Below are 25985 nucleotides of genomic sequence, written 5' to 3'. Positions count from 1 at the left end.
AGATACACAAGGATAGATGCTACCTATTGCATAATGGTCCACCAGATTGCTAGGTTCTTAATGGGTTGTATGATGATACCCCACAAAGTTATCCAAGTGTCAGGAGGGTGTGAGACTAAAGAAATACAAGATATGTGATGTTATGAATACTCTATAGAGGATGTAATTAGATAGGGAAGCACTGAAAGTTATGTTGGTGGGTCTGGAATTTGATAGGCTTGTCTGAAGAGGTGAGTTTTCAGGGAACATTTAAAGGTTTGGACTATATACTGTTGGTCACCAAAATGCAGCACACTGAGCACAGATATTTGCAGCACACTGAGCACAGATATGGAGCTTTTCAGGCAGAGAACGTAGATATTTGCAGCACACTGAGCACAGATATTTGCAGCACACTGAGCACAGATATTTGCAACACACTGAGCACAGATATGGAGCTTTTCAGGCAGAGAACGTAGCCACGTCCTCTCTGTTCAATCTCCAATGCACAAGTGAAAATGGCGGTGACGCGCGGCTCTTTATATAGAATACGAATCTCGCGAGAATCCGACAGCGGGATGATGACGTTCTGCCGCGTTCGGGTTAACCGGGCAAGATGGGAGGTCCGAGGCTGCCTCGGACTCGTGTAAAATAGGGGAAGTTCGGGGGGGGGGGGGGGGAGGGGGGGGGGGTTCGGATCTCGACGAACCGAACCCGCTCATCTCTATTAAGAATATAATTAAGAGATACAGTATCATTGATGTATTGATGTAATGTATTGTATGGTGGCCACTAGAGTAGCTATTTATTGTGTGGTGGTCACTAGGATGTCCTATATACTTATATAGTGTATAATGGTCACTAAGATGCCTTAAGTACTGTATTGTGGTCATTAAGATACCCTATGTATTGTATGGTGGTCACTAAGATGCTGTCTGTATTGTATAGCGTTCACTGGGCCTGATTCAGAGAATGACACTTATGCATTCACAGTTGTGAATTTGTACGCAGCGGCTGTGCAGAAATATTGATATGCCCAACAGCGGCTCTGCAAATCCCAGCAGCTGTGTACAAAGATACAGCACCCGTCACAGATCAATCAATTATCATAGTTCTGAACAGCCCTGTGGTCACACAGCATGGCTGCAGGAGGTAAGACACTGGAAACTTTCTATTAATCAGCACCGTCTCCTGGTACATCCCAGTCACATCATGTGGCACTAAGACGAATTTTCAGCAAAAAGAGACGCCCAATGCTAGCAGAGTCTCACAGGACCTTGACCGTCGGCGGGTGTGTAAAGGGCTGCCATCAATGGGGGACTGTCAGGATAGACAGGGGGCCCGGCTGGCAGCGGTGTACATTGTCGGGCAGTAGTGAGAGTGACAGGCTTGCTGGTGGCATTTGAAATGTGGTGCCGGATGCCAGCCTATAGGAGCTACTGTACCGACATTTGAAATGCCGCCGGAGCTGTCACTCTCACTATACTCACACACACTCTTGGCTCAGTGGCTCCCCACACTCACCATCCCTTCTTTCTACTCCCACCTGGCATCCTGATAACCGGTATTTCATACCGAACCCTTCTCTTCACCTCCCACTTCATACATAGGGAGTTTATATCCCAGCAACAATAATAGTTTGAAGATAATGCAAACAAATGCATTTACAATTTATATCACAGCTCACTGTACAGTACACTTAATGTATCATTAGGTTGCTACCAAGGTATTTTTTATATAGCTCCATATTCTCCTACATACTGTACCTTAGCATACAATATGTAAATATGTACATACTGTACCTTAGCATACAATATGTAAAAGAGAAGCATTATATAAAGGAATTATCCAGACCATTGGGAATGTGCACAAGGTTTCCATGTCAGAATTTTCTCATATTTGGCCACTAGTTTTGAATTAGGGATGCTGGTTTATGCACCTATGGTTCCCGATCAGTAGCTTGCTTTGCTAAGCAAGGATGCTCTGATAATTCTGCAGACGATTCATCGACTAACAGAAGGATACCCTAACCAAAGCATTTATGTCAGAGACCATAATAAGAAGTTCTTATGTAGTTATAAGTAGTGTAGCATTTCAGCTTGGATCTCCCACCACCAGGCAGGTACTTATTGATCATGCAATACCATCCCATCAGGGAGGCGTCTGATTGCCTCCAAATTTATTCTGCAGCAGGACGACCCCAAACATACAGCCAATGTCATTAAGAACTATCCTCAGCATAGAGAAGAAGAAGGAGTCCTGGAACTGATGATACACATAGCCCTAATCTCAACATCATCGAGTCTTTCTAGGATTACATAAAGAGATAGAAGGATTTGAGCAAAACTACATCCACAGAAGATATGCGGTTAGTTTTCCAAGATGTTTGGAACAACCTCTCTGCCGAGTTCCTTCAAAAACCGTGTGTAAGTGTACCTAGAAGAATTGATGTTGTTTTGAAGGCAAAGGGCGGTCACACCAAATATTGATTTGATCTCTCTTCTGTTCATTAACTTTGCATTTTGTTAAATGATAAAATAAACTGTAAAAACTTCTATTTTTGAAAGCATTCTTACAGTGTACTTTGCAGCATTTTTTCCACACCTGCCTAAAAGTTTTGCACAGTACTGTATATATATATATATATATATATATATATATATATAAAAGCAGGACTCTTTTTCTATCTATCTATCTATCTATCTATCTATCTATCTATCTATCTATCTATCTATCTATCTATCTATCTATCAATCAATTAATTAAAAGTATAAATAGCGCTACTGAATGGAGAACGCCTTTTAGTGGCCACTGGAATGGACTGGAGGCTACCGAAAATCTGGTGACGCTCCCTGTTACCCGGAAAAGTTGGCAAGTCTCCCGGTCAGCAGCCAAGCACCCACACCCCCCAGGAGCAGCATACAAATCCCCTGCAGTGGGTGTCAATGACGCGATTCACACTGAATTGCGTCATCAGGGCCCGTCTCCTGCACCCCTATGTCAGTAAACTCAGCATAGTGCAGCAAGGGCAGGGCCAGGATGATGCAATCTTGCGACAACTCCCCACCTCAATGCAACATAATTATTTTCTTGGCACGCCACCCCCTCTGCACCGACCTGGCTGCCTCCGCCAGAATGGTGACAAGTATGCCATAGAGGTAAGGAGCAGCGTTAGCATTTTACTACATTGTATATATTTTACTACATAGTATATATAGTATATATATCCCTACAAAGTATGTATATATATATATATATATATATATATATCTATCTATCTATCTATCTATCAGTGACGTGCAGTGGGGTGAGGCAGGTAAGGCATACTAACGTTTGTGCCAGAGTTTTGACTGTGTAAAGTATATGAAAAATACAAAGAATATGTTTGAAATATCTTCTTTGCATTATTCTAATAATTTCTATAGCCAAAACTCAGGAGTAAAAAGTCCATGGAAGAGGAGGCAGTGCCTCACCTCACTATCTTTTCTGCACCTCTCTGATCAAAATTCACCAAATTTCCAGGAGTTTATACTGCTGCACCTGTGTACAATGCCCAGAAATACATTTTGGCTCATATAGTGCATGTAAATCTGGCTCTGGTGCCAGCCAGTGCCCCCTGAGCTATTTAGCTCACCGCACATCCCTGATTTATATATATATATATATATATATATATAGATCAGGGATGTGATCTATCTCTCTATCTCTCTATCTATCTCTCTATCTATCTATCTATCTATCTATCTATCTATCTATCTATCCTTCAGTTCAATTAGAGCAGATTAATCTTTTTATATACTGTATATATTTATATTTGCACCCCTTGTACTGCAACATACAGCTACAATAAGGCTTGCTGTTCTGTTTTTTGTTTTTTTCTTTTACTTGGCTCCCAACTAAGAATAAGGCCCTGAGTGTTCTGGTAATGATTGTGTTCAAATTCTAATTTGTAAGGATAAATCCTATAGATTGAAAGCCCCTCAGGGTGAAGTCTTTATTGGATTAACCTTTTAACTGTTATGTGAAGATTGCTCACTGCAAGGTAGCACTGGATGAAGGGCTAACACAGATTATTTTTATTTCTCAGAGACCCCTAAATTGGATAGGATGTGGGTCCAGGAGAGACCCCCACATTTCAGGTAACATGTAATTGGGAAATGAGACACTCAGGAGGTGGAACTACTCTATTCATTCAATGATCAAAGTAGTCCTGAGCGTAACTTTATAGGAAATTCTAAGGAAGATGTTAGGAACACACACAAGTTAGATTTTTTTTTTAATTATACAGTAATTACTTTTATTTTAGTTGTTAGGCCTTACTAGTTTACTTTCAAATAATGTATAAGGCATGCAGTCTTCATGTCATATTAATGTCGACACCAGAAGGTCCACATGATGAAAATGTCAACATCATAAATGTCAGCACCTGACATTTTCATTAGGATTAATGTTAGTGCTAGAAACGATTACTGTTAGGGTTACGGTTAGCATTACTGTTAGGGTTAAGGATAGACTCATATTACAAAAGACATTTCGACCATGTCAACATTACATCAGTGTCAACATGCTGAATGTTGGAAAGGTCAATGCTGAATGCCGGCATAATATACCAAACCTCTGTATTCTCTATGCCTTTTAAAAATCACGTTGCAGGAAATTTGTTTGATTCCAAAGAAAAATGATAAACATCAAGGGGGAGATTCAAATCTTTGAAAAGTCAGTTAGGAGTCTGTTTTTTCCTATCTAATGGACAGGATAAAAAGGGACCCCACCGATTTTTCAAAGTTTTGAATCTCCCCCCAAGTGTGCATAATTGCAGCTTTAAAGTTTTACAAAGTGGTTAAAGGCATAGGCAGATGTCATGTATAATGTTTGTTAAATGAATGTATTATGATGTTCCAGCAGTGCAGTACCAGTTGTATGAGTGATACAGTGCTGGCTTCTGTATGTTTATTACACCTGCCTAGTGATCAGACTCCTCTAATTTCCTGTTCTGACAGGTTACAATACAAAGCAGTGGACTCACTATTGTATACTAGTTATTTGAAGATTTATCAAAGGACAGTATGTTATCAAAGTTATTGTCTACACAACTATAGGTTTCCTGATGTAAATATAAAGCTACAACACTTTAAAATAAGTTGATAAATAAAGACCTTCCTTATTTTCTGCCTAAACAATGTCAGCAGAGTGACATGATCACCCATTACTTTTATTATTAACCTTAATTCATATGGCGCCACAAGGGTTCCGCAGCGCCCCCAATTACAGAGTACATAAACAAATAAGTAAAACAAGAAAACAGTGACTTACAGTTCAAGACAATATAGGACAAGTGCAGGGTATATTAAAATAGCTGCATCAGCAATCAATCTTACAGTACATTGGACATGAATGCTTGTATTGCATGTTGGGAACAGTGGAGGCTGCAGAGATGGGGCTGCAGCGCAGACCAAAATTCCTATAGGGGAGCCACAGCAACTGCCACCCCAAACACTACAAAACATCTCCATCTGGGACTCACTGGCAGTGGGTGTGGCTCTCCTATTTTAATTTTGGACTGCGTTGCAGCCCCAGCTCTTGAGCCACCACTGGCTTGGACGATTATTAGCTGATGACCAACAAGTGACCTAGGAGGATACAGTCGCCAATGTAGTGCAAGAACAACGTACAAAAAATAGGGGTGAATTTCTGCTATGAAATGAGACCGTGTTACTTCATAAATCATTAATGTTCCTTTGAATATTTTGCATACCTGTACTAGATTGGCCCCCTCCAAATGACCCTTGAGACCAGACACACAGCATTTCACATTTTGCAAAATTTGCCACAATTCTTACAGTGGGAGGATGTCTCTTTCCTCCTGGACTGGAGGATAGTTTACAGGGTGATCTAGATTGTTAATGACAACAATGTGTGAGATACATTTCTTACCAGTTTGGTTCACACGTGGTTCCAATTTTACTTGTTGTATAGCTGCTCCATCCCATAGTCGGAGGAATAGTCCAAATGAAAGAGAAGACCCATACAAACAGAATACCGATTGCAGAATGTTTCCCTCGAAGACGGAGATTTCCCAGTGGCCTGCAAATCACAATGTACCTCTCAAAAGCCAAGATGGACAAAGACCACAATGCCACAATTCCTTAGAAGCAACAGAACAAAAAGAGATATTAAAATATCACAGGACAAATCACTGACTTAATGCTTACAATGGGTTGGGTTTATTAACATTTAACATATTCCAAAAAAATGCACGTTCTTGAATTGAAATTGAAATCTTTACATAAAACCTTAGAAAAACATAGGGCAACTTTTTTTTCACTCTAAAAACAAAAACAAAAAACAAACAGGAGTATTGTTGTAATGTCCTTTTAATTCATACACAAAGTTCTCCTATCTCCTGTTAAGCTGTTCATAGACAGACACATTTATGGTGAGGTTGACAGCACTTCTACTTCCTGTTTTGTGATTTCCAGGCTGTCAGTTGGAACAGCCAATCACAACGCAACAAGAAAAGAAGCGCCGTTATCTAACATTCCATGCTGCCAGGTGTCAAGAGAAGATTTGCTTAAAAACCAGACAAAAACCAGTGCAGTTCTCCTGAAATCCCCAGTGGTAACTTTATTTTTAACTAATTTGTTTTTTTATATTGGTGTCAGATTTGCATGCAAAGGTGACGTAGAAAGAAGTTGTTTTGTTTTTCTGCAAACTTGGCATTTGTGGGGCAAATGGCTATCAAAATAGACATGTATTATGTGGGTATAATAAACAGAATTAGAAAGGGTTAAGTGAGATTGACAGGTTTGCTATTTTTGTTTTATTATTATTGTTTGTTCTCGTAGCACCTAGAGAAATTTGTTCTAGTGAAAACATCATAGAGAAATGTTTAAAGAAGTGCTGTAGCTACAATCTGTAAATTTCAACCCGGAGTGATGGACAGTTGACAGGGAAATTACAGAGTCAATGTCTGTATTTTCAGGAAGAAAACAAACAAAAAACTACGTGCTTTTTTTTTTAAATTAATTTATCCGCACAGCCAGAACTCAACAATTGCAGGAATAAGGATCAGGATCATAAGGATCATTTTGAGCAGGCAAATCATCAATGAGCAGGTGAAAGCTTTCTATAGTATGTAAAAATAAGGTTTTTGCGTTTAAAATGAAGCCAGTGATTATTATTTAATATGAACTGGATATTCCAAAGCTCTCAGGTGCATGTCTGTATGCAGATTTTATCTTACATACCTTTTCTCCAAAACCGACCTCACAGAACTTTTTAAATGAATGATGTAATTTTAGCATTATCTTAGAAAGAACACTGCACATAAAGTCACTAAGAAACGCAGCACTGTTTTGAAAAACAGAATTTTTTGAACATTAAACATAATGTTGAGTAAAATCATATTAGGTATGACAATACAATAACACATTGGAAAACTATAATATAAAAAGTTTCCAATTTAAAAAAAAAAAGTTTCAAAGCTTACCAAAAAAAGTTACGGCAAAGCCTTCAACCACGCAAGCCCAGGGTCCCAGGAAAAAGTAACCTCTGCTGTTAGTGGCTATGCTGATACTGCCGCCAATGATGGAAACCAAAAAGTCCGCAACTGACAAGTTCACAATGATATAATTTAACGGTTGCCTCAGCTGTTTAAATTTAAAGGTGACAACTATGACCAGAACATTCTCAACGATTGACATGGTTGTTATCAGGAACATGAGGGCGGTTAAGAGTTGAAAGTTCCACGGCTCGATGGACTTTGATGGTCCTTTAAATGGATTCCACTCAGTGGATGTCTTAGGACTTGTTGGCAGAGAGTCATTGGTTGACATTTTTCGCTGTAGGAAGTTCTTGGTTAATCCAGATGAAGAGGAGCAAATAGTGTTTGCAGCCAGTAAGTTCAGACGAAGTTTATCTAACACAAGAAGTACTTTCCCTGACTCAAAGTGCTAAATTTTTGCTTTCAAACAGTCAAGAGATGCAGCAAGTGTATAGAATATCCTCACTGACAGAATCAATACATTCCAAGTAATTTTGTATCTCATATACTCCTCTCTATACACAAGTGAATGTGCCATTGATCCATGCGTGTTGGTGTGACCCCCCCACCAAGTGCGCTGTCACCATTCAGCTGTCAGTAATACTGCTGCAAACATCTCCAGGCATTCCTGTTTTGTTAGCAGAACACAACACTGGGATTCCTCCCTGGCAGTGGAGAAAAAGAGTTAAGGAACCCTGCCTTCTTGAGAGAAGGGAGGGGATTAACAGAGAGTGTATGGGTTTCGTAGCCTTCTCTGGCTACAAAAGTGCAAAATACTGACAAGGGTAGCCTCACATGATGGAGCAGTAAAACAAATACCATTATAAGTTTAATCCTGTTAGTGTCTAATGACGCTGCAACTTATTTAACAGGATGCAGGATAAAGAAAAAAGAGTAACGCAACAGTGTCAGTGAAACAAGAGCTGTTTATTATTTCAGTCAGATGCGATGTATGAATACTCCCTTAATGTACACAATTAAACCCTTTTCATTGTCATACTCAAACCCCTGTCCCGCTGTGCAACATTACCTGAAAAGCATGAAACTGTCTATCAACTAAATTAAATACAATTTTAACAGTGGACAATTTCAATATCTAAGATTTTTCTAAACGTCTAAATGTATTCAGTGCAGGATTCTAAGTGACATTTCTAGCAGTCAGAATTAAGTTAAAAAGCCACAATTAAATTCAAGCTTTTGTTTGAAAAACTCAGTTTCAACTTTTAGGAGACAGTTAAACAAAAAAAAGTATATTGTGGGTTCTGAGTGGTGAGTTTATTAACTGCGGGGGGGAATGACAATGGATGTTACTGTGACCTGCACAGTGATGGATATCTTGATCACAGGGCTAATTATTTTTTAAAGTAAGTTATTTTATTTTTACTGTAAGAAGAGATTTAATATATCCTCTAAATTATTAAGCTTTCCTTCAGCCAGTAGTGAGTCCTAGTGTTGGCATTTTTCAATTTCCAATTGATCTGCAGATGGATGTGTTTAAGGTAAATTGTCCATTATTTGGACAAATTCAGCGTCAGGCTAATTTACATATTGCTCTTTCAAGCAAAGCCCTAAATACTTGATGTACTATTTAGCATGTAGCATGACATGGATTAATGCTGCTGTTATAGCCTTGGAGTCATAAAGCAATTACTAAGGGGCTGAGATGTTGGCATATTCAAAGTAAACTACTGTACTCAAAAAAACAAAAAAAAAGAACACAAAAAAATATTTCTACATGTATGCAGAGATGTATACACCTCTGCCTCAGCGGCATATGTGTCTGGTTTATAACTGGTCATCATCATTGGCATGTATTTACAATTGCCCAATACAAGGTGCAAAACTTGTGCTTCCTAACAGGTGTACTGTATATGAGTGTTTCTGCGTTTGTGTAAACGCATCTTTACTGTATGCAGCCCATGGGGGTAATTCTGAGTTGATCGCAGCAGGAACTTTGTTAGCAGTTGGGCAAAACCATGTGCACCGCAGGTGTGGCAGATATAACATGTGCAGAGAGAGTTAGATTTGGGTGGGTTATTTTGTTTCTGTGCAGGGTAAATACTGGCTGCTTTATTTTTACACTGCAATTTAGATTGCAGATTGAACACACCACAGCCAAATCTAACTCTCTCTGCACATGTTATATCTTTCTCCCCTGCAGTGCACATGGTTTTGCCCAACTGCTAACAAAGTTCCTGCTGCGATCAACTCAGAATTACCCCCTATGTTAGATATCCCCTTCCCTTGCCATCCCACCAAGGGCACACATGGTAGAATTGTACAAGGCATGCACAGAGCAATTTCATGCAATAAATCTCTGCAAACCGGGGTAGGTCAGACGGTATCCGTTCACATGGTCGACCATGTTATGGTCTACAGTCATTAGGTCGACCACTATTGGTCGACATTGACATGGTCGACATGGACACATGGTCGACGCATGAAAATGGTCGACACATGAAAGGTAGACACATGAAAAGGTCGACATGAGTTTTTTAACTTTTTTTTCTTTTGGGGAACTTTTCCATACTTTACGATCCACATGGACTACGATTGGAACGGTAAAGTGTGCCGAGCGAAGCGGTAGCGGAGCGAAGGCACCATGCCCGAAGCATGGCGAGCGAAGCGAGCCATGCGAGGGTACGCGGTGCACTAATTGGGGTTCCCAGTCACTTTACGCAAAAAACGACACAAAAAAGTAAAAAAACTCATGTCGACCTTTTCATATGTCGACCTTTCATGCGTCGACCATTTTCATGTGTCGACCATGTGTCAATGTCGACCATGTCAATGTCGACCAATAGTGGTCGACCTAATGACTGTCGACCATAACATGGTCGACCATTCATACCGGAACCAGGTCAGACTCTGCAAAAGGGGTAAATTTACTAAGCAGTGTTTTTTTAAATTTATTATTGCAAACTAAATCTACTTGGCGGGTTTAACTTCAAAAATTAAAACAGCACTGATATTAAAAGCAAAACATGGCTTGTTTTGCCTTTTAGGTGGAGATTCATCAAACCTTGGAGATAGATAAAGTGCCAACCAATCAGCGTCTGTAATTTTACAGGATGTGCTAGAAAAAGACAGACGCTGATTGGTTGGTACAGATGTGTCTTCTTACACTATTGCTACAGTCCAGCAAAATGTCCTTTCCCAGCGCACCAGGGCTCAGATTTGTGCCAAGCTTCTTTTTCGCACAAATCTGTGTGCGACTGAGTCTGAATCTGTATACGAAGTGCTACGGAGGTAGCAGACAAAACTATTTTTCCTAGTTCTATTGTGCTTTGTAATATACAGATTCAGACTCAGGGGGTTATTCAGGTTTGTTAGCAAACAAAAAAAGTACACAGATACCGCCGGGTTGACACGGACTGCTGTGTGGTATGAAAGGGTCAGTCCCGAATTCCCGGGTCGCCTGACCCGGTAATTCAACCCGGGAAAAAAGAAGGGTTATTCCGGGGCTTTTACCGGGTCAGGTGCAGTGTGAACGTATTTCCCGGGTTGATACGACCCGGTACCCGTTCACAGCCTAGGGAGAGGCTCGCAGAGATTATCTCATCTCCTAGCGTCGCCTCCGCCTCTGATGATGCCACAGCCACCGACAACAACCCGACCCACCAATATGCCGGGTCGGGAAGCCAGTTCTCAGGGTCCAATTCCAGGTCGCACCTGGGAAAGATACGTTTCCAGTTCCCGGGTGCGACCCGGCATTAGCGATCTTAAAGTGGTATAATGGGCACAACCATGTTGCACTGCAGGTGGGGCAGATGTAACATGTGCAGAGAGATTTAGATGTGGGTGGGAAGTATTGTTTCTGTGCAGTGTAAATGCTGTCTGCTTTATTTTTACACTGCAATTTAGATTTCAGTTTGAACACACCCCACCCAAATCTAACACTCTCTGCACGTTACATCTGCCCCCCCCCCCCCCCCCTGCAGTGCAACATGGTTTTGCCCATTAGTGTGCGATTTTGATTTGCTAACAAACCTGAATAAGGCCCCAGGTCGCACACAGATATACAAGTGCAGCATATCAAATTAGTCAGTGCATTTTTTTTATCATGTGTCTTTATCTCTCTTTATCTCACTGATATTAAATGTCAGGGTGAAACCCACCAAGGGTCAAATGTCAGGGTCAAACCCACCCAAAAAAAAGGAACTTAGGGCCTGATTCATTACCAATTGCAAATGTGAGATTGCACGCAGTGAGTGAAAATTGGCAGAATGCGAATGTGCTGCGAACGCACTGCGCATGAGCGAAGGGCAAAATACGATTGCCTTTCATATGCAGCCTAATTGTAATGTAAAGTGAATGCATTTTGATTGACAGGAATTGACCGTTTGTGGGTGGTAACTTGGCATTTGTGGGGAGTGGTTGGGAAAATGCAGGCATGTCATGGCCGTTTTCGGGTCGTGTATCTAATGTCATTTGCGAACGCTAGCTTTAAAAACATGGTGCCCGGTGCGACTGCATTCTCATTGATTTGAGTATGCTGGGGTCAGCTGCAAATGTTGATGGTGTCCTTGTTTTGCGTATGAATTGCGAAACTGCTAATACCTACGCAGATTTGACAATGCATCAAAGGGTGTCTTTTACACTTTCTGGGTGGCTCTTCACATGCCATTTTTGGCAATAGCAGATTTGTGAACATCGCGATCTCAGCCTTAATAGCGATCCATAATGAATCAGGCCCTTAGTAAATTGTGTCTAACAACTACCATTTACTACAGTCCTACAGTCAGAGCAACAACTGCACACATCAAGTATGTATTTAAGGGGTCAGGTACATGAATATGATGCAGTGTCATTTTTATTCTAATTTAAGAGCTATGCAGAATTTTTTGGTCTTGATGCAATAACACTTATTGCTACTTGTTTATCTATCATTTCTTACCAGTGATTTATATAACGCACACATATTAAGCAGAGTTCCAGAAAATATTTTCAGTAATTTAAATCAGTCCCAGCCCCAAGGGAGCTTACAATCTATAGTCTGTATAATGTAGACACACTAAGGTTAATTTATTTGTCAGCAATTAACTTACCGAGGGGCGGTTTAACACTTTACTGGCATTTATTTTTAATTTTTTCAAAAACCGCTCAGAAATTGCCGTTTTTTTTTAAATAATTGAACTAGGTCAAGAACATATATTTAAAAGGGATCTGTTCAATCAGGATCCCGAATGGTCAGGATAACGACGCCAGAATCCCGACAGTTGACAATGCCGCCAGCCGGAATCCTGACAAAACAGCATTATTTCCCACTCGTGGGTGTCTATGACACCCATAAAGTGCGAATAGATCCTGTGGCGAGTGCAGCGAGCCACCGCGCCTGCAGCGTGGCGAGCGCAGTGAGCCCGCAAGTGGACTCTTTGCGCTTGCCACACTGCAGGCATTCTGGTGGGCGGGACGCTGCTGTCAGGATATGGACAGCCAGCATCCCGCCCACCGGTAAATCATACTGATTCCATTTAATGGAGGTGTGAGGTGTGGTGCCTCTGGACTGGCTGAGCTGGATGGCCTTAGTGTGGCATACCTTTACATTCTATTAACACTTTTCACTTATTAATTTTTTAACACTATTTCTCTATTTTAATTGCATTTCATTTTTGTATCATTTTCTCTATAGCTTCGGCTTCCTAAATACTAATTTATTAACACTATAGTTTTTTCACTGGTATGCTACGCTGGGCTTTCTGGCTTATGCTGGTGTTTTGGGGTGCCACACCCTGCACCTAGATATAGCGCTAGGGACCCCAAATATACAGAGACGCCTTGATGCGGCTTTGGGGCTTATTCACACATTTGCGCAAATATGTGTAACGAAGATCTCTGAATTCTATTATTATGTGGAATTTATATCTGGTTACGGTTATCATTCAGGGTGCTGGGGGAAACAAATGCCTTTTTTCTTGCTTAGAAATACCCCTCCCTTTCAAGCACCTGAATGATATCACTAAGCTAATTGAGCATCTACCAATATATATTTTTGTTGTGAGAGGCAGAGAGGTTCCTGCATTAGGAGGAGGTGCAGGCCCTGACATGCCACATGGGGCATTATGGGGTTGCTCCAAGGTAGGTAGCTCTTAGCTTAGACATATTGTAGTAAGGAGCCATTATCATGTGGCTCCTTGTTGGTTAATCTTAGATCCAGATTGGGGTAATGGAGGTGTGAGGTGTGGTGCCTCTGGACTGGCTGAGCTGGATGGCCTTAGTGTGGCATACCTTTACATTCTATTTACACTTTCCCCTTATTAATTTTTTAACACTATTTCTCTGACGTCCTAAGTGGATGCTGGGGACTCCGTCAGGACCATGGGGATTAGCGGCTCCGCAGGAGACAGGGCACAAAAGTAAAAGCTTTAGGATCAGGTGGTGTGCACTGGCTCCTCCCCCTATGACCCTCCTCCAAGCCTCAGTTAGATTTTTGTGCCCGGCCGAGAAGGGTGCAATCTAGGTGGCTCTCCTAAAGAGCTGCTTAGAGTAAAAGTTTGTTAGGTTTTTTATTTTCAGTGAGTCCTGCTGGCAACAGGCTCACTGCTACGAGGGACTTAGGGGAGAGAAGTGAACTCACCTGCGTGCAGGATGGATTGGCTTCTTAGGCTACTGGACACCATTAGCTCCAGAGGGAGTCGGAACACAGGTCTCACCCTGGGGTTCGTCCCGGAGCCGCGCCGCCGACCCCCCTTGCAGATGCCGAAAAGTGAAGAGGTCCAGAAACGGCGGCAGAAGACTCTTCAGTCTTCATAAGGTAGCGCACAGCACTGCAGCTGTGCGCCATTGTTGTCAGCACACTTCATAGCAGCGGTCACTGAGGGTGCAGGGCGCTGGGGGGGGCGCCCTGGGCAGCAATGATAGTACCTTATTCTGGCTAAAAATACATCACATATAGCCCCTGGGGGCTATATGGATGTATTTAACCCCTGCCAGGTCTCAGAAAAACGGGAGAAGAAGCCCACCGAAAAGGGGGCGGGGCCTATTCTCCTCAGCACACAGCGCCATTTTCCCTCACAGAAATGCTGGTGGGAAGGCTCCCAGGCTCTCCCCTGCACTGCACTACAGAAACAGGGTTAAAACAGAGAGGGGGGGCACTTATTTGGCGATATGTATATATATATTTAAATGCTATAAGGGAAAAACACTTATATAAAGGTTGTCCCTGTATAATTATAGCGTTTTTGGTGTGTGCTGGCAAACTCTCCCTCTGTCTCCCCAAAGGGCTAGTGGGGTCCTGTCCTCTATCAGAGCATTCCCTGTGTGTGTGCTGTGTGTCGGTACATGTGTGTCGACATGTATGAGGACGATGTTGGTGAGGAGGCGGAGCAATTGCCTGAAATGGTGATGTCACTCTCTAGGGAGTCGACACCGGAATGGATGGCTTATTTAAGGAATTACGTGATAATGTCAACACGCTGCAAGGTCGGTTGACGACATGAGACGGCCGGCAAACAAATTAGTACCTGTCCAGGCGTCTCAAACACCGTCAGGGGCTGTAAAACGCTCATTTACCTCAGTCGGTCGACACAGACACAGACACGGACACTGACTCCAGTGTCGACGGTGAAGACACAAACGTATTTTCCTTTAGGGCCACACGTTACATGTTAAGGGCAATGAAGGAGGTGTTACATATTTCTGATACTACAAGTACCACAAGAAGGGTATTATGTGGGGTGTGAAAAAAACTACCTGTAGTTTTTCCTGAATCAGATAAATTAAATGAAGTGTGTGATGATGCGTGGGTTTCCCCCGATAGAAAATTATTGGCGGTATACCCTTTCCCGCCAGAAGTTAGGGCGCGTTGGGAAACACCCTTTAGGGTGGATAAGGCGCTCACACGCTTATCAAAACAAGTGGCGGTACCGTCTCCAGATAGGGCCGCCCTCAAGGAGCCAGCTGAGAGGCTGGAAAATATCCTAAAAAGGTATATACACACATACTGGTGTTATACTGCGACCAGCGATCGCCTCAGCCTGGATGTGCAGCGCTGGTGTGGCTTGGTCGGATTCCCTGACTGAAAATATTGATACCCTTGACAGGGACAGTATTTTATTGACTATAGAGCATTTAAAGGATGCATTTCTATATATGCGAGATGCACAGAGGGATATTTGCACTCTGGCATCAAGAGTAAGTGCGATGTCCATATCTGCCAGAAGATGTTTATGGACACGACAGTGGTCAGGTGATGCAGATTCCAAACGGCACATGGAAGTATTGCCGTATAAAGGGGAGGAGTTATTTGGGGTCGGTCCATCGGACCTGGTGGCCTCGGCAACAGCTGGAAAATCCACCTTTTTTACCCCAAATCACATCTCAGCAGAAAAAGACACCGTCTTTTCAGCCTCAGTCCTTTCGTCCCCATAAGGGCAAGCGGGCAAAAGGCCAGTCATATCTGCCCAGGGATAGAGGAAAGGGAAGAAGACTGCAGCAGGCAGACCATTCCCAGGAACAGAAGCCCTCCACAGCTTCTGCCAAGTCCTCAGCATGACGCTGGGGCCGTACAAGCGGACTCAAGTGCGGTGGGGGGTTGTCTCAAGAGTTTCAGCGCGTAGTGGGCTCACTCGCAAGTGGACCCCTGGATCCTACAAGTAGTATCCCAGGGGTACAGACTGGAAATTCGAGACGTCTCCCCCTCGCAGGCTCCTGATGTCTGCTTTACCAACGTCTTCCTCCGACAGGGAGGCAGTATTGGAAACAATTCACAAGCTGTATTCCCAGCAGGTGATAATCAAAGTACCCCTCCTACAACAAGGAAAGGGGTATTATTCCACACTATATTGTGGTACTGAAGCCAGACGGCTCAGTGAGACCTATTCTAAATGGGAAATCTTTGAACACTTACATACAAAGGTTCAAATCAAGATGGAGTCACTCAGAGCAGTGATAGCGAACCAGGAAGAAGGGGACTATATGGTGTCCCTGGACATCAAGGATGCTTACCTCCATGTCCCAAATTGCCCTTCTCACCAAGGGTACCTCAGGTTCGTGGTACGGAACTGTCACTATCAGTTTCAGACGCTGCCGTTTGGATTGTCCACGGCACCCCGGGTCTTTACCAAAGTAATGGCCGAAATGATGATTCTTCTTCAAAGAAAAGGCGTCTTAATTATCCCTTACTTGGACGATCTCCTGATAAGGGCAAGGTCCAGAGAACAGTTGGAAGTCGGAGTAGCACTATCTCAAGTAGTTCTACGACAGCACGGGTGGATTCTAAATATCCAAAATCGCAGCCGTTTCCGACGACACGTCTGCTGTTCCTAGGGATGGTTCTGGACACAGTCCAGAAAAAGGTGTTTCTCCCGGAGGAGAAAGCCAGGGAGTTATCCGGGCTAGTCAGGAACCTCCTAAAACCAGGAAAAGTGTCAGTGCATCATTGCACAAGAGTCCTGGGAAAAATGGTGGCTTATTACGAAGCGATTCCATTCGGCAGATTCCACGCAAGAACTTTTCAGTGGGATCTGCTGGACAAATGGTCCGGATCGCATTTTCAGATGCATCAGCGGATAACCCTATCTCCAAGGACAAGGGTGTCTCTCCTGTGGTGGTTACAGAGTGCTCATCTTCTAGAGGGCCGCAGATTCGGCATTCAGGATTGGATGCTGGTGACCACGGAGGCCAGCCTGAGAGGCTGGGGAGCAGTCACACAGGGAAAAAATTTCCAGGGAGTGTGATCAAGTCTGGAGATTTTTCTCCACATAAATATACTGGAGCTAAGGGCAATTTACAATGCTCTAAGCTTAGCAAGACCTCTGCTTCAAGGTCAGCCGGTATTGATCCAGTGGGACAACATCACGGCAGTCGCCCACGTAAACAGACAGGGCGGCACAAGAAGCAGGAGGGCAATGGCAGAAACTGCAAGGATTTTTCGCTGGGCGGAAAATCATGTGATAGCACTGTCAGCAGTGTTCATTTCGGGAGTGGACAACTGGGAAGCAGACTTCCTCAGCAGGCACAACCTCCACCCGGGAGAGTGGGGACTTCATCGGGAAGTCTTCCACATGATGGTGAACCGTTGGAAAAGACCAAAGGTGGACATGATGGCGTCCCGCCTGAACAAAAAACTGGACAAGTATTGCGCCAGGTCAAAAGACCCTCAGGCAATAGCTGTGGACGTTCTGGTAACACCGTGGGTGTACCAGTCGGTGTATGTCTTCCCTCCTCTGCTTCTCATACCCAAGGTATTGAGAATTTTAAGACGTAGAGGAGTAAGAACTATACTCGTGGCTCCGGATTGGCCAAGAAGGACTTGGTACCCGGAACTTCAAGAGATGCTCACAGAGGACTCATGGCCTCTGCCGCTAAGAAGGGACTTGCTTCAGCAAGTACCATGTCTGTTCCAAGACTTACCGCGGCTGCGTTTGACGGCATGGCGGTTGAACGCAGGATCCTAAGGGAAAAAGGCATTCCGGAAGAGGTCATTCCTACCCTGGTCAAAGCCAGGAAGGAGGTGACCGCACAACATTATCACCACATGTGGCGAAAATATGTTGCGTGGTGTGAGGCCAGGAAGGCCCCATGAAGAAATTTCAACTCGGTCGTTTCCTGCATTTCCTGCAAACAGGAGTGTCTATGGGCCTCAAATTGGGGTCCATTAAGGTTCAAATTTCGGCCCTGTCGATTTTCTTCCAGAAAGAATTGGCTTCAGTTCCTGAAGTCCAGAAGTTTGTCAAGGGAGTACTGCATATACAACCCCCTTTTGTGCCTCCAGTGGCACTGTGGGATCTCAACGTAGTTCTGGGATTCCTAAAATCACATTGGTTTAAACCGCTCAAATCTGTGGATTTGAAATATCTCAAAGGGAAAGTGACCATGCTGTTGGCCCTGGCCTCGGCCAGGCGAGTGTCAGAATTGGCGGCGTTTGTCTCAAAAAAGCCCATATCTGATTGTCCATTCGGACAGGGCAGAGCTGCGGACTCATCCCCAGTTTCTCCCTAAGGTGGTGTCAGTGTTTCACCCGAACCAGCTTATTGTGGTACCTGCGGCTACTAGGGACTTGGAGGACTCCAAGTTGCTAGATGTTGTCAGGGCCCTGAAAATATAGTTTCCAGGACGGCTGGAGTCAGGAAAACTGACTTGCTGTTATCCTGTATGCACCCAACAAACTGGGTGCTCTTGCTTCTAAGCAGACGATTGCTAGTTGGATGTGTAGTACAATTCAGCTTGCACATTCTGTGGCAGGCCTGCCACAGCCAAAATATGTAAATGCCCATTCTACAAGGAAGGTGGGCTCATCTTGGGCGGCTGCCCGAGGGGTCTCGGCTTTACAACTTTGCCGAGCTGCTACTTGGTCAGGGGCACACCCTGGCTGAGGAGGACCTGGAGTTCTCTCATTCGGTGCTGCAGAGTCATCCGCACTCTCCCGCCCGTTTGGGAGCTTTGGTATAATCCCCATGGTCCTGACGGAGTCCCCAGCATCCACTTAGGACGTCAGAGAAAATAAGAATTTACTTACCGATAATTCTATTTCTCGTAGTCCGTAGTGGATGCTGGGCGCCCATCCCAAGTGCGGATTGTCTGCAATACTTGTACATAGTTATTGTTACAAAAATCGGGTTATTATTGTTGTGAGCCATCTTTTCAGAGGCTCCGCTGTTATCATGCTGTTAACTGGGTTCAGATCACAGGTTGTACAGTGTGATTGGTGTGGCTGGTATGAGTCTTACCCGGGATTCAAAATCCTTCCTTATTGTGTACGCTCGTCCGGGCACAGTATCCTAACTGAGGCTTGGAGGAGGGTCATAGGGGGAGGAGCCAGTGCACACCACCTGATCCTAAAGCTTTTACTTTTGTGCCCTGTCTCCTGCGGAGCCGCTAATCCCCATGGTCCTGACGGAGTCCCCAGCATCCACTACGGACTACGAGAAATAGAATTATCGGTAAGTAAATTCTTATTTTCTCTATTTTATTTGCATTTCATTTTTGTATCACTTTCTCTATAGCTTCGGCTTCCTAAATACTAATTAATTAGCACTATAGTTTTTTCACTGGTATGCTACGCTGGGCTTTCTGGCTTATGCTGGTGTTTTGGGGTGCCACACCCTGCACCTAGAAATAGCGCTAGGGACCCCAAATATACAGAGATGCCTTGATGCGGCTTTGGGGCTTATTCACACATTTGCGCAAATATGTGTAACGAAGATCTCTGAATTCTATTATTATGTGGAATTTATATCTGGTTACGGTTATCATTCAGGGTGCTGGGGGAAACAAATGCCTTTTTTTCTTGCTTAGAAATACCCCTCCCTTTCGAGCACCTGAATGATAGCACTAAGCTAATTGAGCATCTACCAATATATATGTTTGTTGTGAGAGGCAGAGAGGTTCCTGCATTAGGAGGAGGTGCAGGCCCTGACATGCCACATGGGGCATTATGGTGTTGCTCAAAGGTAGGTAGCTCTTAGCTTAGACATATTGTAGTAAAGAGCCATTATCATGTGACTCCTTGCTGGTTAATCTTAGACCCAGATTGGGGTAATGGAGGTGTGAGGTGTGGTGCCTCTGGACTGGCTGAGCTGGATGGCCTTAGTGTGGCATACCTTTACATTCTATTAACACTTTTCACTTATTAATTTTTTAACACTATTTCTCTATTTTAATTGCATTTCATTTTTGTATCACTTTCTCTATAGCTTCGGCTTCCTAAATACTAATTTATTAACACTATATTTTTTCACTGGTATGCTACGCTGGGCTTTCTGGCTTATGCTGGTGTTTTGGGGTGCCACACCCTGCACCAAGATATAGCGCTAGGGACCCCAAATATACAGACGCCCTGATGCGGCTTTGGGGCTTATTCACACATTTGTGCAAATATGTGTAATGAAGATCTCTGAATTCTATTATTATGTGGAATTTATATCTGGTTACGGTTATCATTCAGGGTGCTGGGGGAAACAAATGCCTTTTTTTCTTGCTTAGAAATACCCCTCCCTTTCGAGCACCTGAATGATATCACTAAGCTAATTGAGCATCTACCAATATATATGTTTGTTGTGAGAGGCAGAGAGGTTCATGCATTAGGAGGAGGTGCAGGCCCTGACATGCCACATGGAGCATTATGGGGTTGCTCCAAGGTAGGTAGCTCTTAGCTTAGACATATTGTAGTAAGGAGCCATTATCACGTGGCTCCTTGCTGGTTAATCTTAGACCCAGATTGGGGTAATGGAGGTGTGAGGTGTGGTGCCTCTGGACTGGCTGAGCTGGATGGCCTTAGTGTGGCATACCTTTACATTCTATTAACACTTTTCACTTATTCATTTTTTAACACTATTTCTCTATTTTAATTGCATTTCATTTTTGTATCACTTTCTCTATAGCTTCGGCTTCCTAAATACTAATTTATTAACACTATAGTTTTCTCACTGGTATGCTACGCTGGGCTTTCTGGCTTATGCTGGTATTTTGGGGTGCCACACCCTGCACCTAGATATAGCGCTAGGGACCCCAAATATACAGAGACACCTTGATGCGGCTTTGGGGCTTATTCACACATTTGCGCAAATATGTGTAACGAAGATCTCTGAATTCTAATATTATGTGGAATTTATATCTGGTTACGGTTATCATTCAGGGTGCTGGGGGAAACAAATGCCTTTTTTTCTTGCTCCATTTAAAACTTATCCATAAGTATTTTATTAAAAGAAAAATAAATAAAAAATTGTAAAAATATCAGTTTCCAAACATTGGAACATCGTGACCATCACCTTCGGAACAAAGGAACCATCGCGTCTGTGATCTCCCCAGACAGGTACATAATGGGAGGACTGATGGGGGGAGGTTTAGTTTAAATTTCAGTGGTGGCTGCTTCTCCGTTCAACCGTTGGGTGGGGAGCCCTTATTTGCTGACCGATCAGCAGTGATCAGCTGCATGGCAGACACTGGGGGCAAATTCTGTGTGGTAGCACCCCATTTTTATGGTGAATGCCATGTTCCTAGTAATATTGCTACTGCACATGCACAGACCTTTGGGAAAATAGCAGCTGCACCATTTTCCTGGTGATTTTGCATATATGTAGACTGGAGAGGCAAGTATACTGTATGGGTGCAAGGTGTCCAGTGTGGTTCCCCGTGGTCCCAGGAGACCATGTGTACCGCACACACTGCACCCATTATAGACACACCCATGAACCTACCAGAATGATTTTGGAGTGTGGGAGGAAACCTGTGCACCTGGCAGAAACCCACACAGACATGTGAAGAACATAAACACTCCACACAGATACCCGGTACATCGCTCTGTTCAGCTGCCCAGCGTACAGAGACATGGGGACTGTTTTGGAGCACCAGTCCACCCTGTTGAAGGGGGATGTGACAGTACCAGACTAAGGTGCCAGTTTCTGTTCCCTTATGGGCCCATTACACACCCGGAAAGAGACTCAATGGAACCACCTAAAATTCCCTCCATTGCTGTCGCACTGAATGCCCTGCGGCCATGTGCATGTGTGAACTGAAATCACATGCAAGTAAGGCTGCTACACTGATAGTAGTGTTAGGGATCACAAGATAGCTTGGTTTCGGAGCAGCTGTCCCCACACTAGAGTAATACTGAATTGCTCCAGTATAAGAACTGAGGGGGTAATTCAGAGTTGATCGCAGCAGCAAATTTGTTAGCAGATGGGCAAAACCATGTGCACTGCAGGTGTGGCAGATATAACGTGCGGAGAGAGTTAGATTTGGGTGGGTTATATTGTTCCTGTGCAGGGTAAATACTGGCTGCTTTACTTTTACACTGCAATTTAGATTTCAGTTTGAACCCACCCCACCAAAATCTAACACTCTCTGCACATGTTATATCTGCCCCCCCCCCTCCTGCAGTGCACATGGTTTTGCCCAACTGCTATCATATTTGCTGATACGATCAGATCTGAATTAGGCCCTGAATCCATTGCTGCAACTCACAGTAAGTTGGATACTCAATGAGGGTAATTCTGAGTTGATCGCAGCATCAAGTTTGTTAGCAATTGGGCAAAACCATGTGCACTGCAGGGGGGAGAGATATAACATGTGCAGAGAGAGTTAGATTTAGGTGGGGTGTGTTCAAACTGAAATCTAAATTGCAGTGTAAAAATAAAGCAGGCAGTATTTTACCCTGCACAGAAACTAAATAACCCACCCAAATCTAACTCTCTCTGCAAATGTTACATCTGTCCCCCCTGCAGTGCACATGGTTTTGCCCAATTGCTAACAAACTTGATGCTGCGATCAACTTAGAATTACCCCGCAATATCCTTTTAACTAGTGATGAGCGGGTTCGGTTCCTCGGAATCCGAACCCCCCCCCGAACTTTACCCATTTTACACGGTTCCGAGGCGGACTGGAAACCTTGCTCGGTTAACCTGAGCGCGCCCGAACGTCATCATCCCGCTGTCGGATTCTCGCGAGATTCGTATTCTATATAAGGAGCCGTGCGTCGCCGCCATTTTCACTCGTGCATTGGAGATGATAGGAAGAGGACGTGTGCAGCGTTCTCTCAGTTCTCTCTGTGCTCAGTGTGCTGAAAATATCTACGTTCTCTGCCTGAAAAACGCTCCATATCTGTGCTGCATTGTAGTATATAGTAGGAGGACAGTGCAGAATTTTGCTGACCAGTGACCACCAGTATTATATCAGTACGGTACAGTAGTCCACTGCTCTACCTACCTCTGTGTCGTCAAGTATACTATCCATCCATACCTGTGGTGCATTTTAGTTGTTGTGCGCAGTATATATAGTAGGAGGACAGTGCATAATTTTGCTGACCACCAGTATATAATATATAGCAGTACGGTACAGTAGTCCACTGCTCTACCTACCTCTGTGTCGTCAAGTATACTATCCATCCATACCTGTGGTGCATTTAAGTTTTGCGCAGTATATATAGTAGGAGGACAGTGCATAATTTTGCTGACCACCAATATATAATATATAGCAGTACGGTACATGTCGGTTTTGTTCCCGGCGCAAAAATCAGTAAGAATGAGTGACAAATATGTATTTAATAAAAGCAACATTTTTTATTATGCTTTATTTCTAAAAGAAATTCATAAGAACATATACTGTGGTGAGTAGTGTAAATACACTGCAATTACCTATAAGTGGTATTTGGTAAAAGAAAAAGATAACATATATTTAAAAAAGAAAAGGAAAAAAAATTAATAATAAATATGACACACCTATTACCGGTAAACAAAAAGACAGACTACATAAAACACATAGATTTTCTTCTGGAGTCCGTATCTGTGCCGTCTATGGGCATATACTGAGGTGTACGGGCTAGTGGAACCTATAGATGGTCAGAGAAAGTGCACTATTCAGCGGCTTATCTTCTCTGTTTCTATTTGACAAAGTTTATACAAGGTAGCCCCCAATTGGTAATATGTGAATGATGGAAAAGGAAATCAATAGTCCATGTTTGACTTAATCAGTCTTATCGGTAAATGTATGTCCAGATATGGTCCGGAAAGTTGCATGTGTTCAGGTGATCAAAAAAAGGTTAAGGTTACCTCAGTTTCCCCTGCAGTTGTGTTCTTTGCTGATGGAATAGGGGTCCAATGGCGTCTTGTTCCCCTGTAACGGGTACGTCTGGAGTCCGTCAGTATATAATATATAGCAGTACGGTACAGAAGGCCACTGCTCTACCTACCTCTGTGTCGTCAAGTATACTATCCATCCATACCTGTGGTGCATTTCAGTTTTGTACAGTTTGCTGACCACCAGTATATAATATATAGCAGTACAGTACAGAAGGCCACTGCTCTACCTACCTCTGTGTCATCAAATATACTATCCATCCATACCTATGGTGCATTTCAGTTTTGCACAGTTTGCTGACCACCAGTATATAATATATAGCAGTACGGTACAGTAGGCCACTGCTCTACCTACCTCTGTGTCGTCAAGTATACTATCCATCCATACCTGTGGTGCATTTCAGTTTTGCACAGTTTGCTGACCACCAGTATATAATATATAGTAGTACGGTACAGTAGGCCACTGCTCTACCTACCTCTGTGTCGTCAAGTATACTATCCATCCATACCTGTGGTGCATTTCAGTTTTGCACAGTTTGCTGACCACCAGTATATATAATATATAGCAGTACGGTACAGTAGTCCACTGCTCTACCTACCTCTGTGTCGTCAAGTATACTATCCATCCATACCTGTGGTGCATTTAAGTTTTGCGTAGTAGTAGGAGGACAGTGCAGAATTTTGCTGACCACCAGTATATAATATATAGCAGTACGGTACAGTAGTCCACTGCTCTACCTACCTCTGTGTCGTCAAGTATACTATCCATCCATATCTATGGTGCATTTTAGTTGTTGTGCGCAGTATATATAGTAGGAGGACAGTGCATAATTTTGCTGACCACCAGTATATAATATATAGCAGTACGGTACAGTAGGCCATTGCTATTGATATATTACTGGCTTATAATTCCACACATTAAAAAATGGAGAACAAAAATGTGGAGGGTAAAATAGGGAAAGATCAAGATCCACTTCCACCTCGTGCTGAAGCTGCTGCCACTAGTCATGGCCGAGACGTTGAAATGCCATCAACGTCGTCTGCCAAGGCCGATGCTCAATGTCATAGTAGAGAGCATGTAAAATCCAAAAAACAAAAGTTCAGTAAAATGACCCAAAAATCAAAATTAAAAGCGTCTGATGAGAAGCGTAAACTTGCCAATATGCCATTTACGACACGGAGTGGCAAGGAACGGCTGAGGCCCTGGCCTATGTTCATGGCTAGTGGTTCAGATTCACATGAGGATGGAAGCACTCATCCTCTCGTTAGAAAACTGCAGTGCCACTCCTAGATGGGCCAGGTGTTTGTGTCGGCCACTTGGGTCGCTTAGCTTAGCCATCCAGCGACCTTGGTGCACCTCTTTTTTTCTTTGCATCATGTGCTGTTTGGGGACTATTTTTTAATTCTCCCATCCTGTCTGACACTGCAGTGCCACTCCTAGATGGGCCAGGTGTTTGTGTCGGCCACTTGGGTCGCTTAGCTTAGCCACACAGCTACCTCATTGCACCTCTTTTTTTCTTTGCATCATGTGCTGTTTGGGGACTATTTTTTGAAGTGCCATCCTGTCTGACACTGCAGTGCCACTCCTAGATGGGCCAGGTGTTTGTGTCGGCCACTTGGGTCGCTTAGCTTAGCCACACAGCTACCTCATTGCACCTCTTTTTTTCTTTGCATCATGTGCTGTTTGGGGACTATTTTTTAAATCTGCCATCCTTTCTGACACTGCAGGCAGTGCCACTCCTAGATGGGCCAGGTATTTGTGTCGGCCACTTGGGTCGCTTAGCTTAGTCACACAGCGACCTTGGTGCACCTCTTTTTTTCTTTGCATCATGTGCTGTTTGGGGACTATTTTTTGAAGTGCCATCCTGTTTGACACTGCAGTGCCACTCCTAGATGGGCCAGGTGTTTGTGTCGGCCACTTGGGTCGCTTAGCTTAGTCATTCAGCGAC

The 25985-nt window shown here is 43.5% G+C and overlaps 1 protein-coding gene across 1 annotated transcript in view; it reads right to left on the bottom strand.

The window, feature by feature from the left end:
• The window catches only part of LOC135056611 (opsin-VA-like), a 168352-nt gene extending 160225 nt beyond the window's left edge, over positions 1-8127 (bottom strand). The window contains exons 1-2 of the mRNA XM_063962011.1: positions 7469-8127; positions 5914-6124 (exon numbers count right to left, since the gene is read on the bottom strand). Coding sequence (XP_063818081.1) covers positions 5914-6124; positions 7469-7814 — 557 coding nt within the window. The 5' untranslated portion in view covers positions 7815-8127. The remainder of the gene's footprint in view (positions 1-5913; positions 6125-7468) is intronic.
• Positions 8128-25985: the final 17858 nt, after the last annotated feature.

This window comes from Pseudophryne corroboree, chromosome 3 (assembly GCF_028390025.1).
Source record: "Pseudophryne corroboree isolate aPseCor3 chromosome 3, aPseCor3.hap2, whole genome shotgun sequence".
NCBI lineage: Eukaryota > Metazoa > Chordata > Amphibia > Anura > Myobatrachidae > Pseudophryne > Pseudophryne corroboree.
Note: the sequence above shows the minus strand (reverse complement) of the source record. Positions and strands in the feature narration are given on the sequence as shown.